Source organism: Camelina sativa, chromosome 17 (assembly GCF_030686135.1).
Source record: "Camelina sativa cultivar CO46 ecotype springtype chromosome 17, ASM3068613v1".
In the NCBI taxonomy this organism is placed as follows: Eukaryota; Viridiplantae; Streptophyta; class Magnoliopsida; order Brassicales; family Brassicaceae; genus Camelina; species Camelina sativa.
In genome coordinates, this window is record NC_141896.1 from 4378507 (window position 1) to 4395992 (window position 17486).

The following is a 17486-nucleotide window of genomic DNA, read 5'->3' on the forward strand; positions in this document are numbered from 1 at the left end:
CCTATTTGAACTGCTTCAGGAATTCCTAGATGTTTTTCCAATCTCGGAGAACATCCCGCCAAACTACTACTCTTCCCTACTGATATTTTTATCTATTTTAGTTAAGAAGTTTAAGGTAATTAAAAAAAAACCTCATGTGACTATATTATTACTTAGGTCTCAAAGGGTAAAATATGAACAAAAAGTATTACATTTACAAAATATAAAAGGAAATAACCTGAAGATTTGTTACACACGCTTCCTTTATAATCCGCAATCACAATTATCTCTTCAAGATTATTGGCTATGCACATTTATCTCTTCGCGATTTTTAATGATCTACCATTGAAGATACAACCACCATGAATAATATTCATGATATAAAGTTCTTTAATCCATGTACAGTTTCATATCTCAATAAAAAGTTTATACGGTTGCTGATTAGGTAACAAGATAAATAATACTATAAAAATCTTAAAGATTATTTAATAATTATTATTATGTGAGGATAATCACATATATGATATATCTAGTTGTGAAAATATTTTATTTATTTAGTAAAGAAGTCTAAGGTAATTGCAAAACAAAAAATATTTTCTCAGGTGAGTTATTATTATTACTTAAGTTTCTAAATATGACCAAAAAAGTAATACTTGCAAAGTATAAAATGAAATAATCTGAAGATTGTTACACACACTTCCCTTTAACTCAATCACAATTATCTATCCAAGATTCTTGGCGATCCACATTTATCTCTCCGCGATCTAGCTTTGAAGATACAACACAATGAATAATCTCAGTAAAATGTTTGTACGGTGGCTGATTAGGTAACAAAAATATAGAATATGAGATTAAAACTCTAATTTAGCGATTACAATTATAAAACAATTAATTCTGTAATTGTTTGATTTAATTGTACAAGAATCTAAAAAGCATTGCTTATACTTCTGATCAAAACCCTAATTAAGTGTTAGTGGATTGTGTATATAATACGATTACAACAATCAGACTGTTCGCTCTGTCACGTTGGCGAGAATTAATAACTCTACTGATCTACTACTCAAACTCTTTCCATTTTTTCTACTGACTTCCCTATTCAATATTTTTTTTTCTGCCAGACGACAAGGGTCCTAAGGAGGACTCAAGACTTTCCAGGGTTTGTATTAGTACACTATGAGAGTGTCATATGATAGATGGAGACAACATACTTAGAAAATTTATGTTGCCTTTTTAATTTTCTTTTATCTAAAAGATATTATGCCTCTGCTACATACTGTTATCATGAGTATGTGAATTGAAAGTAGTAGATTAATGTGATACTGATTATTGAATAAACATACCTTGATACTCTCTCCTGCAGTCTTTCTATTGAGTTTGCTCTGTTCCCTTAAGCTTACAGACATAAAGAGTTAATACTGATTTATATATCAAAGATTGCAGCCAAATCGATGTGCTCTCATATATCAATTTATCAAAGTCGTAATGTAATGTTTGTTACCTTGAAACCAAATCAGTAAATGTTGAAGCTAAGGGTCGCTAGCTCTCATCTGATATTCTGATTACCAAACAGCTTACATCATTGGCCAAGATGGATACTTCAAATCTGTCAAGATCGGAGAAGCTCCTAATCTCGCGAAACTTGGCAGAGTTGGATATACTTCCCTCCATATTTTGCGTCCCACTTGTGTGCTCTTCTTATGTTCCAATTTTAGAACTATTAAATAATTATTATTTCATGATAATCACAAATCCTCCAAATCCATAAAAGTGATTAATTCAAATTCACAAACTGTTTTGAATAATAGTGAATTTTTAAATCATCAATTTTAACATTGGATTTTTATAGTAGATTTTTAAATCATCAGTTAAATAACAATATATTTTAATAAACTTTTAAAAATCCATCATTAAATAAAAGATTTTGTAAATTTTACACAAATCGCTAGATTTATCTAGTTTAGTAGTATAAGTAAACAAGTCTTTAATTGTGGTTACAGCCGCTCCTGTTCATTTTGTTACAATGACGAGGATGTCTGACCTTGACGAAAACATGGTAGCTGAGATACTTTGCAGGGTTCCGATGACATGTCTGAAAACAGTGCGATCTGTTTGCAAAACGTGGAATACTTTATCCAAAAAGGGGGTTATTGTCGCCAAAGAGAAGCAGTTTCTGGGATTCATGATGATGAATTCAAGGGTTTGTTCCTTGAGATATGATCTCCAAGGAGTCCGCAACGAAGACAACGTCGTCGAGCCACCATCTATAAAGCAGATAAGTACACTTGACCAAATCGAGGTATCTAAAATCTATCACTGCGACGGTTTAGTGTTATGCGTTATCAAAGACGACTTGACGAGGGTCTTGGTCTGGAATCCCTACTTGGGGCAAACGAGGTGGATCCAGTTCCAACCCAAACACGATTTCCACAGATTGGACAGGTATGCTCTTGGTTATGACAAGAACAGTCGTAACCACAAAATCTTGAGGTTTGTGGATGATGATTACCTCCATGACGTAAAACACATTCTCCGGTACGAAATCTACGATTTCAGCCTCGATTCATGGAGGGTTCTTGATGTCACTTCCGACTGGGATATAGCGTTTTATCAACGTGGCGTGTCTGTCAAGGGAAACACTTACTTTTTCGCCACAGAGAAACTAATCTTCGACGAGGAAGAGGTGGGACCCCAAGACATAGATACGTCAGGGACTGAAGACTTTTTACTCTGTTTTGATTTTACGGCAGAGAGATTTGGGCCGCGTCTTCCTCTGCCCTTTCACTCTTACTTCGAAGAGACTCTCACTCTGTCCTGTGTTAAAGAAGAGCAGCTCTCCATCTTGTACCAGCGCTATGAACCATACGAGATGGACATTTGGGTTTCCACTAACATCGACCCCAATGCAGTGTCGTGGAGCATGTTTTTGAAACTGGATATGACTCCACTCACTGGTTTTCGGTTTGACTTTATGGCTGCGAGTTTCTTCATTGACGAGGAGAACAAAGTCGCCGTGGTTTTTGATCTTGACAGATTTAGACCAGACCTGACCTGTCGCTACCAAACAGCTTACATCATTGGCCAAGATGGATACTTCAATTCTGTCAATATCGGAGAAGCTCCTAATCTCGCCAATGGCAAAGTTGGATATACTTGGCCCATGTTTTGCATCCCACTTGTCTGCTCTTCTTCTTATGTTCCAAGTTTAGTGCAGATAGCTTAGCTAGTTTCTTTCAATTTTCATAATTTTGTCTTGCATCTCCCTTTTTTACTTTCAGTCTTTTTTTTCAATTTTCATGTCCTTTTGAACAAAGACTGCTGTCTACGGCTGCTAATCAAATTCCTAATCTGTTTTTGCTATTTTCATCTCCTTGTTCAAAATCTCTCATTAAACGATAAATTAAGCTTTAATTTAGCTGGCTTAAGTAGTAGAGACAGCGTTAGACTGTTTGTAGCTGAAACTTTATTATGGCTTTTATTTTTCAAATGTAATTCTAGTTTCTCGTTTGTAATTTTACGTTAAGTTTATGGTTGGATCGAGAAGGTGGTGAATGCCTGGTCATTCTTCTTTTTTAATCTATAGCAAAATTTATCACTCCATCATCACCAAATATGTAACATCCCTTCTTACTTCCATAATAATAAAACAATAAAAAAATGAAAAAAATTCTGAAAATTATTTAATAATCCCCTATATATTAATAGAGGAACATTTTGGCAAAAAAGCTGAGGTGTCAGCATTACATAGCTCAGGACACTCTTTCCTTATTTGTCATCAGCTTTTGAAAATATTTACATTTATTTACCATTGTATTTTTCCAAAAATATAATTAACACCCAAAATTAAATTTTTATTTTATCTTTATAACTTAATTGTATCCTTTAATTATATTTTCATAAAATCTTTAAAATGAATTTTAAGAACCCTTTGTTCATATGATATAATAATATAAGATTGATATTATAATAACTCTCACGGGTTAAATTTTTATTATTATACAAATTTTTTTTATAGATATATACTACTCAATCGAATTTTAAATATTTCAATTACCCATAAATATAATAGATTTTGGAAATAAAAATTACAGTAAAAACATTAAATAATTAGTTTATACCGCACTATGTGCGGGTTGTTACCTAGTTATTATTATATTTGGATAATCACATGTATATATATATATATAGTTGAGAAAAGATTTTTTCTATTTTAGTAAAGCAATCCAAGGCCATTAAAAAAAAACTGGTGAGTTATTATTATTACTTAGTTTCATAGGGTAAAATATGACAAAAAAATATTACTTGCAAAATATAAAAGGATATAAGCTGAAGATTTGTCACACACACTTCCTTTATAATCCTCAATCACAATTATCTAGATTATTGGCAATCCACATTCATCTCATCTCCTCGCGATTCTCGGTGATTTACCTTTGAACATACAACCACCATGAATAATATTCATGATATCAAGTTTTAATCCATGTATACGTTTTAGATCTCAATAAAAAGTTGATTAGGTAACAAAAATAAATAATAAAAAAGGAAAATCATCAGGATTATTTAATAATAATAATAATAATAATAATAATAATAATAATAATAATAATAATAATAATAATAATAATAATAATAATAATAATAATAATGTGAGGATAATCACATATATGATATATCTAATTGAGAAAATATTTTATTTATTTAGTAAAGAAGTCAGAAGGTAATTACAAAACAAACAAATATTACTTGCAAATTATAAAATGAAATAATCTGAAGATGCTTTCTTTATCCTCCTCATTCACAATTATCTATTCAAGATTCTTAAGCGATCCACATTTATCTCTCCGCGATCTACCCTTGAAGGTACAACAACAATGAATAATTTTCATAATATTTCAATAAAAAGTTTGTACAGTGGCTGATTAGGTAACAAAAAAATTAAAGAATATGAGATTAAAACTCTAATTTAGCGATTAGGATTATGGATACAACTAATTATGTAATAGTTTGATTTGAATTATACAAGAATCTAAAATGCATTGCTTATAATTCTGATCAAAATCTTACGACTTTCCGGACATTTCCATAGTCTCTGACAACATACCACCAAATACGACGGGACTCTCAGTGCCGACTCAAGAATGTTAGGTGTTCTTGAACAATTTTTTTTTTTTGAACAAAAGACGAATTTTTCTTTTTTTGAACTCGTACTATATATTAAAAAAAAGTATGGTTTGCATTTTGATAAAATATAAACACATGACAAGATTATGGACCTTTTTTAATAATATGAAAATTATAGGTTCTTTTTCTAGTTAAATTTAGCCTTTTTATAGATCCGTTTTATAATATAACAAGGTTATGAGCCATTTATTATATATAATATGAGAATTATAGGTCTTTTTTTAATTAAACTTAACCATATTTACACAAATTGTGTACCCCTTAGTGTGTGGGCCCCTGAGCTATGCACTGCTCGCCCTGGCAGGTTGGCCAGAATTATTAACTCTATTGATCTACTACTCAAACTATTTCCATCTTCTCTACTAACATACCTAGAAAACTTCTGTTGCCTTTTTAATTTTCATTTATCATTATGCCTCTGCTACATGTTATCATGAGTGTGTGAATTGGCATCAGTTTCACATAAGTAGACCGATCTCCTTTAGTTCAAGGACTGCCAGGCTTCTTACAAGCGTAACAGTAGCCAAGCCAGACCAGTCTCTGTCATAAGATTTTAATAAAATGTGTGATACAGAGAAGAGATTTAAGGAATGTATGGTCATTCATAGGCGCATTGATTTTACAGCAAATTTAATCATATCAAAATTACAAATACTTTCACTATGAGCTTTCTGAAATGTCAATGTACATCAAGGATGTGTAAAAGCATTTAGAAGAAAATTGTTGATCCTACCTTTCTTCTGGGAATACCTTGTGTAGAAAATTAACAAAGCGTTTCGAGTAAATCGAAGGTTCGGTCACAGATATTGTCATCGGATCATACTGCAAAGACTTGCAGGTATGCTCCACTTTCTTCTTGGTGTTATACTCCTGCAAAATATCTATGATTCCCATGTACACAACCACATCATATACTTCAAACAGCTCAATTGTCGCCGACTCTTCCTTGTCCTCAACAAGCTTGTGATGAGCTTGGGCCGGCATGTTCACTCCTAATTGTACACGCAGCCTAAAACAATAGATCCAGTGGCGTTGTTCAGCTATAAGCAACGGGTCGAATGAAGAAAGCAAAAGAGGGAATGAGTAACCTTGCAGTTCCGGGAAGAATAAGATCAACTTCCTGCTCGCCAACGGAAAATGCTCTGAGTGTGCTTCCTCTGATGTGAGGACCCGGGGCAGTATTCACGGAATTGGGTTCATGAGTAACCAAAAGCAATCCTTTTGGAGGAATGGAGAGTTCTTGAGTCAAACCAACTGAAAGAAGAAAAAAAAAAGTCAAAACGGTAACTTATACATTCCCCATATCTTTGTTTCTCAGTTCTGTAATCATCCACTGATATAAAGACATTAAGTCGCTTAAAAGCTTGTCGTTAAGATACTGACAGAATTCAAGCTCACGGCCAAATTACCTAAGCCATCAAAAAAACTTTTATATGATGTGCAAAAGGTATCCTCTTGAAACACTGGCACCTACCATCTACAGAAGAAACGCTTTCTTGATCCGACATTGCATTTGGAGGCTCAAGGATATCATTAAGTTGGCCAGGAGCTCTAAAGTGTAATCCCAGTAAAAGACTGTAGTCAATGATGTTCAGAGATTCCAAGAACGAGCAGTCTAAGTAAATTTGCCTGCCATGTGGGGAAAAGAAGGAGGTTCCACAAACAATTAGAAATAACAAATGCAAAGCACAGCTGTTTAGGATTTGGTGTTCCAAGAAGCTGTCAGCGATTTCAGAAAAGCTGATTTATGTAGAAAATAACCGTGTCACATAAAGCTAGTGGTTTCCATTTGCAAGAAATCTTCGACAATGTATCATTCAGCTGAGTATAGCACATCTCTCACAACGGAAATGATATAAAGAAAAAGTTATTGCACTCACTTGAAGAGGGCTTCGCGTAACAGCTTGTCCATATGAAATTCATAAGCTAGATCAAGATCTTTCAGTGTGGTCTTTTCTTGAATTTTAGTCTTCTCAGTAAATCTCCCTTGAGATGAACCCTTAAGATCATAACGACGATGAATTTTCAATTCTGTGCAGAACATATTCCCCATGACCACAAAACGTACCTATCAAAAGACCACAAATAAATCTCATGCTAAAAAGAAAAATGGAAACACAATGGAATTTAAGCTATAACTGAGACCAGAGAAGTTCTTACCTTTTTCCCCCACTTGAGTGTTATTCTGTGAACACCAAAGAATTTGGTTATAAGTGTGTTTTCATGGTACCCTACATGTTCATAGTACTTAGGCAACATTCTGAGTAGAACCTAGAAAGCAAAAAAGAAAAACTGGATGATTTTAGTCCTCAGTTTCTGTAATACTGACATTTAGAACGTTACCACCACGAACTAAAGATTTTAGCAATATACTAAGACATTGTTTTTGTGACATACTAAGAAGGGACTTACACTATCACCTCAAACCACTATTATTGGGGAAGACAAGAAATAGTAAAATCTAAGCTTTGTCAGTAAGTTCAAACCTGCAACTCAGATTTTTTTAAAGTCTTGATCACAAATCTGTCGTCGTGAGAAAGGTAGAAGATACTGCCACTTTTCCCGGGAGAAGAAATTTCTGTCAGGCCATCATCACCACAAATAGACATCATGTACTCTGCAGCATCTAATTTGAACATCTCCCTCAAATTCCTGAAACATTCCATCGAAAAAGGCACACAGTCTATTAATTTATAGAACAGATAACTACTTGTTTCATAACTTGAGACCAATCTCCAAAAATAATATACACACATAGATTATTTACTCTAATTCTACATAGACTTCTTTGGTATTTGCCTTAAGAAAACTGTTTTACCTGAAAACCATAGGACAATAATCTTTCCAAGAGAAGTCGATAGATTTATGTGGAGGTGTAAAGTTGGAGCCGTCTCTAGGGAAGAACATTTTTGTTCTGGCGTTCTTACCAAAGTCCGAAGCACGCACTTCTCGCCTAGGAACTGGTGTAATTTTTCCAACAGTATACCTGTGATCAAAAGATTATTGTGTTAGAGGAAGAACTAATTATATCCAATCTTTGTAAAGTATGCAGTATATCTATAATGCCATCATATGCAAACAGGTTGCGTCTTTTCCTGTATGTGAATGTGAGTCTAAAATCAAGCCATATAGCAGAACTGAGTACATATAGTGTCATTTGTAAGACCGCGAAAATATTGTAGTTCCAACAATCATAGGCTATAGCAGAGCTCTCCAGCTTGCTATGTTTAACAAAGAAGAATATTTTAACATATGTTGGTCATAAGCTTAGGGTGTTGATTTAGATTACCTGATGCCAAGTTGGAGATTTAACATTAGATAATAGTTGTGTTCCCCCCTTAGAAAGGTCAGTAAAGACCTGGCCCTGACTTCTTTAGGACGAAGTGGAGGTTTAATTTTGTGTGACCTGTCAACAGAACTCATAATAGTTTCTCTAATCAAAACTCCTTGCATGTATTCCCTTTCGTAAACAATACGGTTTTTATCTTGTCCCTCGCTTTGGCCAGAGCCAGAAAACCGTGCAGACTTAGATAACGGAACATGACATGTAAAGTCTCTTGGAGGATCACAGGACCTCCAAATATCGTCCGTGTACCTATCTGATATTCTACCTGAATGTTTCGCCATTTCACCAGCTGAAGTTTCCACAGAAAGACTTCTTGACACAGTGTTTGAACTCCTTAGCTCCTCAACATTTACTGATGCACTACGAGAAAGTACAAACTTTCCAGTGTCATCATATTCAAGAGAGCGACACCACTTCTTCAGAGATGGTTGTTTACTTCCAGCAGGATAAAAGACTCCCTTGCCGTCTTTTAAACCTCGGGACCAGGTGCCATAATATAAACATCCATCAGCAAACTTATAAACGCCAGAGCCATGTCTAAACCCATTTAACCAGAAACCGTCGTAAAGATCACCGTTTGCCCATCTCATAACTCCTCTCTCACACATCTTACCCTTTTTCCAACTCCCAATGTACCTATTTCCATTGGTCCAAGAATAACTACCACGCCCGTCTTGTAATCCTTCTTTCCAAGAACCGTCATATAGATCAGAGTTACAATACTCTTTCCTCCCAAGGCCATGCCTTACATTCATTCTCCAGGTTCCACTATAGATAGAGTCATCAGGTGAGGTCATGGTGCCATAACCATGAAGGTAACCACCAGAGAAATCTCCCTCGTATTTGGCTCCAGATGACCAAAAAAGCTTCCCTTTACCAGAGATTTTGCCTTGATCCCAATCTCCCTCATAGATAGTCCCATCAGACCAAACATACTTTCCCTTCCCATTAGGAAGTAATCCTTTGACTTCACCAGAATAGAAATCACCATTTGGGAATTCTCTATCTCCAGACCTAAAAGGATAGACAAAATCTCTAATACTTAAAACAAGCTAAATAAACAAAACTTAAGAAATTACAAAATAAAAGTAAGATTCATGAACAGTAAAAAAGCAAACCTGATATCCATCTGGGGGTAATTAAGCTTGTGGTGATCCTAGAACATAGTTTATGACTTACATATGATGTTTAAGCCTTCTTCCTTCTTGTGCAAATGACAGAGTTCTCTGCATAAAGCTGAGAAAAATCAAGATAAAAAAATTGCAACAGAACTCATAGGAAACAACACATTGTTTCAACTCAAGTGATCATCACAAATCGATATGCCCTTTCTATTTAGCACTGTACAAATCCAAATTCAAAAAATTTCAGACAATGATGAACAAAATGAGGTTTCCCTGGACATTTACATCAACTCAAATCCCTCTCAAAACCAATTTGACTGGGAAATAAACTTCAAAGTCAGCTAAAATTAGGTTGAAGCAATAGAAATTTGTCGAAATCTAAACTATTTTTTCCCCCCCAGATAATGACTGCTCATCGATATACTAAAACCCTGGAAGAAAGTCACAGACAGAGCAAAACCAGTACTCGGTACCAAAGCATTCATAAGCGAAAATTAATCATACAAAAACTTAATAAGCTAATTGAGTAAATGAAAGCAAAGAAGTAATAAGAATCTCAGAACATGACGCTTACAAGTAACAAATTTCATAGATTTCGCTGAATTAAAAAAAAATAAATAAATAAATTGGACCCGGATTCTCGCAGGAAGATGATACAAGCTAACTTACCCAGATGTTGAGCTTGTATGTAAAATCGAAGAAGAAGAGAGAAGAAGAATACTCTTAAAAGATTGAACCAAAGCTTGTTCGGTTGAGAGAATTTATTCTTTGAATTGTTAAAATACAAATATTTATTAGTGTTAGTCTCCCCCATGCACCCCCCAAGGTTCCATTCAAACTCCTTTCTTTTTCTAGCGAATTTTATTTAGACCTTTTTATTTTTATTTTTATTTTTAATAATATTCTTTTATTACATATTGATTGGTTGATAATAATTATGGACTTGACGGCCAAAAAAAAAGATATATGGATACTTTGACAAAAAAAAAAAAAATGGATACTTAATGTTTTTTAGAGTCATATGAAATACAATTTGGAGAACTAGGCCACTAATCAAAAGAGCATATGAAACTCTTGGCTAAATGCTTTTTTTTTCCGAATCTAATTCTTAAACTTAATTTGTACGCCAACAATCACATCTTACTCCGTTGTCTAATCTCTCCCAACTAAACTTTTTTTTTTAATGATCTTGCATATTACTTTACGATATGATATTGTAGAGAGATGAGGAGATCCATAAATTTGTTTACTGAAATTAATTATTATACTTACTATCCAACTTCTTCTTTTTTTTTCATGCAAATATAAAATATCGCAAAAGCAGATTGTTAACTTTACTAGCCAAATTTATGTTATCTGATTACAGTCAACACAATAATCAATCATTAGTTGTAAACCAATTAAAACAAGAATCAAGAATGAGTCTGGATCATCTATAATTATCGTATAAGATTGTCAGACTGTCATATCATCCAGGAGTGACACAATCCATAATCCATCCTTATTTTAATGCAACCTTCATTTTGATTATTAATCCCATATAACACACGACGTCTAGCTCTTGTTTCCTTTCGTAAAGACATGTGTAGCTTAGCTCATCTTCTTCTCAATTGCTCATGTTATATTTTTAAAAAATATGTATTTAGATATTATTTGTATTAATTTCACAATATATTATCATCTTCGTATGGATTGTTTTTTTTCCACATGTTTACAGTTGAAATAAATTTGTTTGGAGAAAACATAACTATATCCTGTACTCTTTTAAGCAAAATTGAGATTTAAACTTTTGAAACATGTTGAGTGGCCAAGCCAATTAACCCACAGGGCTCTCGGTCGCATAAAAGCTTTTGTGTGCGTTTGTGTAGTTATTGAATAATGTAAAGTGTATCAGTTCAACCATTTTTCTGTAAAAATTCAACAAACTATTTTCAAATGTTAGAAAAGTTGCACAATTAGGTCAACCAATATCGATCAGTTTTACAATATGTACGAATTCTTACGTTGAAATTAATTATTTTATTATCATGACTTTCGCACCTAAAGATTAACTAAACTAAAATATTTATTGGGAACAAAACAACCTCGAGTATTTTGTTTTCCGAAGTTGACTATACATACTCCAAACTCTCGAAAAAACATGTATAGTAACAATAACTTATCAAAATCTTGAGAAAAAATCCCTTTCTGTTGAATATATATCAGATCAGACCAACCTCCTGTAAAGTCTAAACTATTTTGTTGGTCAGATGAAATAGCCTGTCATAGGTTTTGGAAACTCAATTAAATCGCATTTAAGGCTATGAATAATTTAAAATCAGAAAAAGACAAGAGCACCGTCCAGGATCAGATTCAGATATCGCTGAATATAATAAAAGCCCGACCACTGAAATAATGTTCTGCTGAAGATTTTAAATAACTAGAATTTACATGCGGACGATGTTGACGTCGACGGGTTAATAATACTACTACTATAAGAGATATGGACGATGTTGTTAAAGATTGAATATATATATCGCAACTCATGAGTGATTGCGACTTCGTGAACCATGACAACACAACAAAAGAAGACAAACGATGATAGGGCCCTTTACAATATTGCTTGTTAATTTTTGTTGCTTCGGCTTTTTATTTAATGTTTATTGATTTTAAATTATGAAGTTCAAGTATTTGTTTTTTTTTCTTTCTTTCTTCTGTGCGTTAAATCCGTCTGATAATGATGCAACAGTCGAATTCCCTTTTGCTTTGTATGCGTATTCTACAATATAATACAAAAAAAGTAAAACTATACTATTCCAATGACTATATTATAACAAGAGATTATCGTACTACAACTATTCCAATGAGTCAATGACGGTGATGTCAATTGGAAAAAAAAAAAGCAATATATTCCATTAATGAAGGTGTAAGTTATTATAAAGGTGGGTGGTAAATTACATTTACTCGCATATGTAATATGCAATACCTCCTAGATAGTCCTAGCTAGCGTAGTATGAAATAGTATAATTTTACATTTCATTTATATATGAGTTCTTAATTAACTTTTAAATACCAACTTTGGTACGTTAAGAAAGTCAATAAAATTTGTTTAAAGCGAAGAAAATGAAGAAAAGAATGGTGAAGTGGGTGTCACGAAACGTATGAAGAGAAAGGGAAGTGGGGCTGTGCTGTTCTTTGTCGGTCTCCTGCCGTACAGTTCGTTGCAAAGAATCTCTCATTTCTTTTTATTTTCCTTCTTACTTAATTCTTACATATCATCAGAGATACATAATCTAGATCAGAAACTATGTTCACTATAAGGGAAAACACATATAAAAGGTTAGCAACAATTAGTTTTCCATTTTTTTATGACAAAATACCTCTACACACTGTTTATCATATGATTTGTTAACATACATGTGTCAATGTCAATGAGACTATCTGACAACTTATAATCGTTTTTATGTGTCATGCATACATCACAAGTATTTTGTTACTGCATGTCATGTACCTCTCAGAACTTTCGTTACCAATTGCAATTGGATTTACTCAATTTTGATATGGACAATTCTCTGAAATAGGACAATTCACAAGCTTTTGGTGTTGCACTTTTTAAACATTATGGCCTGTTAGACAATATTTTCAATTTAATAGTATGTACAGTAAGGCCCATTTATCTCTGCTTAAAAGCCCATTTTTAGAACAAGTTTTAATTTAAACGTAATTAAAAAAAAACTCCAAAGACGAAAATAACTGTTGTCCGATAAGTAGGATGGGATAGGGTAATTTCGTCGGACCTTTTACTATAATACCCTTCACTCTCGTGATAGCACTCTCGAGAAAAAAACTGAAATTGGGGTATTTTGGTACTTTCATGTTGAGGAAGCTGGAGCATGTCCAAAGAAGCAGACTCGCTCCACCGGTGAGCTCGGAAAAAGAAGAAAAATATGGAGACGCCAGTTCTGGGATTCGAACTACGGTGTCCTCATCTCTTCAACACTCACTGCTCTCGTTCCTCTTCCTCTCTCTCCCTTCCCGCCGTATCCTTACGAATCCTCACTTCCGCCGCGGCAACAACCGCCGCTGAATCACCGGTGACCGTAACAGAAGCTCCTCGTTCGAAACGTCATTCCAATTCCTACTTGACGAGAAAATCCGCCATTTCTGAAGTTCAGCGCTCCTCCGATTTTCTCTCTTCTCTGCAGAGGTGGTTACTATTTATCACTGAACTTATCTTCAATTCTGCTTAATCATCATGTGATTGTCTCTTCTCATGATATTACTGTTCCTTTCTGTAGATTAGCAAGAATTTTGAAGGTTCAAGACTTAAATGTGATTTTGCGTGATTTCGGAATCTCCGGAAGATTGCAAGATCTTATACAGGTTTGTTGATTTGAACATGGATTCATATATAAAGTAGGATTTATACTATATTGTTTCCAAGATGTGCATAAATTAATTTGTTTGTTTTGATGTTTGTAACCTTTCTTTTTAGCTCTTTGAATGGATGCAACAACATGGAAAGATTAGTGTTTCAACTTACAGCAGTTGCATCAAGTTTGTGGGGGCTAAAAATGTCTCCAAGGCACTGGAGATATACCACAGCATTGCAGACGAGTCAACCAAAATCAATGTCTTTATATGTAACTCCATTCTTAGTTGTCTTGTCAAGAATGGGAAGCTTGACAGTTGCATCAAATTGTTTGATCAGATGAAGCGTGATGGTCTGAAACCAGATGTGGTTACGTATAATACGGTATGCCTGTTGAAGTTTTCACTTTTCACTACATCAGTAAATGACAATATAATTTAGCTGAAAGAACCATCACGTTTTGCTCAGCTTCTATGATATATTTTCTCTTTGATTTTCTAGTTGCTTGCAGGTTGTATCAAGGTTAAAAATGGATTCCCTAAGGCTATGGAACTCGTTGGAGAGCTGCCACATAATGGAATACAAATGGATAGTGTCATGTATGGGACTGTCTTGGCCGTTTGTGCTTCAAATGGTCGTTGTGAAGAAGCTGAGAACATTATCCGGCAGATGAAAGCTGAAGGTCATTCCCTCAACATATATCATTACAGCTCTTTGCTCAATTCTTATTCTTGGAAAGGAGATTACAAGAAAGCTGATGAGCTGATGACTGAGATGAAATCAATAGGATTAGTGCCTAACAAGGTTTGTTTTTTTTATCAGTATTTCTCATCTCATGCAATCACTGAAATACTGTCTGGTTTTTGACCCCCGTGATAGATGAATTTGTTTGAATGACTTGTAACAACCTGATTACACCCCTCAAGAAATGCCCTGTAAGAGTGAAGAAATTGTTTAGATATGTTGTATCTAAACATGGTTTAGACGTCAATTCTCTCTAAACATGGTTCAGATTTCACATGATTGTTTTAGCTTCATCTTATTTCTTTTCGTAATTCTTCTCTTTGGATTTTTTTGTTTAATTGAAGGATTGTTCACATGATTCATTTTGCTTGTTATTATATAAGAGATTGGTTCTCTCAGCTCGCTTTTATAACTCTATCTGGAAATATTTGCAGGTGATGATGACAACTTTACTAAAGGTTTATATCAAAGGAGGGTTGTTTGATAGATCAAGAGAATTACTCTCTGAACTTGAATCTGCAGGGTACGCCGAAAACGAGGTAATTGGACAATATTATTTTTCAGTAAATCTGGCTGTATATATTCTAGAAAATGGCATGGAGTAACCATCACCAATAATTTATCATGGTGTGACTATCAGTGGACAATACTTGGTTACATTATACTAAACGTAGCTTATTGGTACAGTTTGCTATCATGGTATAACATAGTAAGTAGAGCTCATATAGTGTTCCTGTTTACTCGGCAATTATCTTATGGTCAAGATTTTGTTTTCTTCTCTAGATGCCATATTGTATGTTGATGGATGGTCTTTCAAAGGCGGGAAAGTTAGAAGAAGCGAGGTCAATCTTTGATGATATGAAAGGGAAAGGTGTTAAATCTGGTATGTTTTTATTTAAACTGCTGATTAGTTAGCTTTCATATTTCATTCTTGACTCTTCAATGGTTGCTGCTTTCACTGCTGTTCAAAATAGGATCGGGAATATTTTGCAATGAAATCTTGGGATGAACACTATTTATAGACTCAATTCAGGATTTGTCAATAACTTGGATTGAAAAAGTCGTTCTGTCCTTGAAGATCTATCTCTTATGAGTCAGCAATTTGCTAGAATTAGGGTGTCTTATGGTTAGACATTTTCTCAGATTTCTCAAAACCTGATAAAGAAACCAGTAAGGAGTATGTGGTTATCCTATCCGCATCTCTACAGAAACCAGTTCCCTATTTTTCTAGACAATGATGTCAGTTTCCTGTTTCAGATGGCTATGCAAACAGCATCATGATATCTGCTTTATGTCGAAGTAAGCGTTTCGAGGAGGCAAACGAACTGTCAAGGGACTCTGAAACCACTTATGCAAAATGCGACTTGGTAATGTTAAACACAATGCTCTGTGCCTATTGCAGAGCAGGAGATATGGAAAGTGTTATGCGAATGATGAAGAAAATGGATGAGCAAGCCGTTAGTCCTGACTACAATACTTTCCATATCTTGATCAAATATTTCATCAAGGAGAAGTTGCACCTGCTTGCGTACCAAACCATACTTGATATGCACAACAAAGGCCACCGTCTTGAGGAGGTAACTAGCATCAAGACATTGCTTGTTTTTATAGTTATAATATAGAACTCTTGCTTCGTAGCTTCTTGTATTTGATTTTTTAGTAAGTAATGCTAGACAATGCAAAATTTAGCTCTCTTTCACAACTTGTTGAAATTTGCAGGAACTTTGTTCGTCCTTGATTTACCATCTTGGCAAGATTAGAGCTCACTCGGAAGCATTCTCGGTCTACAATATGCTGCGTTACAGCAAAAGAACTATCTGCAAAGAGCTGCATGAGAAAATTCTTCACATTCTAATCCAAGGAAATCTCCTTAAAGACGCATATGTTGTAGTGAAGGTTTGAAATCCCTCTCTCGAGCAAGTTTTAGCATTCCATTGTGTTAGTGGTGTAATTTGGTCATAATTCTGTTTCAGGACAATGCAAAGATGATCTCACAGCCTACTTTAAAGAAATTTGGCAGAGCTTTTATGATCTCGGGAAATATTAATTTAGTGAACGATGTTCTGAAGGTCTTGCATGGTTCTGGCCACAAAATTGATCAGGTAAGTATCCAACCGTGAACAATTTAAAGCTACTTTTCAACGTTTTGCTTGGCTCAGTTCACATTACAGTTGAATTATTGTAGAAATAAGGAAAAAATGCTTTGTTCTTTTTCAATCATATTGGATCTCATTTCTTCTTCTTTCTTGCATGCTCTGTGTTGTTTTGTTTTTAGGTTCAGTTTGAGATTGCGATTTCTCGATACATTTCGCAGCCCGATAAAAAAGAATTGCTTCTTCAACTCCTACAATGGATGCCTGGTCAAGGATACATTGTTGACTCCACCACAAGAAACCTCATTCTCAAGAATTCTCATATTTTTGGTCGGCTAATCATCGCAGGGATCTTGTCAAAGCATCAAGTAGCCTCAAGGACGATAACTAAATCTCGATCTGAGCCGAAATTTAGAGGTAAGAGGTAATAAGGATGTATTTTTCTCTGTCCCTTTTTGTAGAATGTAATTTTTGTATGTATCATCACTCATCAGGTTTAATGAAATAGATGAGAGTCAAATTTGTAAATGCGCCAAATTGAATCGAATCTTATATAATATGAGAGTACTTCTCTAAATACGTTTCCAGTTCCGATTACTCTACAGTTTTTTATGTTCGTTTTTGTATTCATAATTTAATCAAACAATAAAGTGGTGCTTCAGATGTAA

At 34.4% G+C, this 17486-nt stretch overlaps 3 protein-coding genes across 9 annotated transcripts; 2 read left to right on the forward strand and 1 right to left on the reverse strand.

Moving 5' to 3' along the window:
• Positions 1 to 1999: 1999 nt before the first annotated feature.
• LOC104759161 (F-box protein At1g10895-like) lies at positions 2000 to 3234 on the forward strand. The gene has a single exon (XM_010482120.3). It carries the CDS (start codon positions 2000 to 2002, stop codon positions 3197 to 3199), a length of 1200 nt encoding a protein of 399 aa, XP_010480422.1. The 3' UTR covers positions 3200 to 3234.
• Positions 3235 to 5742: 2508 nt separating this feature from the next.
• On the reverse strand, positions 5743 to 10681 carry LOC104755320 (phosphatidylinositol 4-phosphate 5-kinase 7). Of its 6 annotated transcripts, none has more exons than XR_015586745.1 (10): positions 10300 to 10497; positions 9625 to 9742; positions 8450 to 9520; positions 7979 to 8146; positions 7647 to 7812; positions 7321 to 7431; positions 7041 to 7228; positions 6570 to 6789; positions 6249 to 6414; positions 5743 to 6169 (listed from the first exon to the last, which is right to left on the reverse strand). XR_015586745.1 is itself a non-coding variant. In XM_010477674.2 (10 exons), the coding sequence occupies exons 2-10, from the start codon at positions 9633 to 9635 to the stop codon at positions 5890 to 5892; spliced, it is 2316 nt and encodes a 771-aa protein (XP_010475976.1). In that variant the 5' UTR covers positions 9636 to 9732; positions 10300 to 10681; the 3' UTR covers positions 5743 to 5889. The 6 variants fall into 6 exon arrangements, 3 of the variants coding, with proteins under 3 accessions (XP_010475976.1, XP_010475977.1, XP_019095311.1); XR_015586744.1 differs by having other exon boundaries at positions 9625 to 9732; positions 10300 to 10480; XR_015586746.1 differs by lacking the exon at positions 10300 to 10497 and adding an exon at positions 10205 to 10282 and having other exon boundaries at positions 9625 to 9732.
• A 2673-nt stretch (positions 10682 to 13354) lies between these two features.
• LOC104755321 (pentatricopeptide repeat-containing protein At1g10910, chloroplastic) lies at positions 13355 to 17395 on the forward strand. Of its 2 annotated transcripts, none has more exons than XM_010477678.3 (10): positions 13355 to 13816; positions 13908 to 13992; positions 14105 to 14365; positions 14483 to 14785; positions 15160 to 15264; positions 15509 to 15608; positions 15983 to 16302; positions 16445 to 16621; positions 16699 to 16827; positions 17001 to 17395. In XM_010477678.3, exons 1-10 carry the CDS (start codon positions 13557 to 13559, stop codon positions 17244 to 17246), a joined length of 1986 nt encoding a protein of 661 aa, XP_010475980.1. In that variant the 5' UTR covers positions 13355 to 13556; the 3' UTR covers positions 17247 to 17395. The 2 variants fall into 2 exon arrangements, with proteins under 2 accessions (XP_010475980.1, XP_087352509.1); XM_087496383.1 differs by having other exon boundaries at positions 13465 to 13816; positions 14493 to 14785.
• The last annotated feature ends 91 nt before the right edge of the window (positions 17396 to 17486 follow it).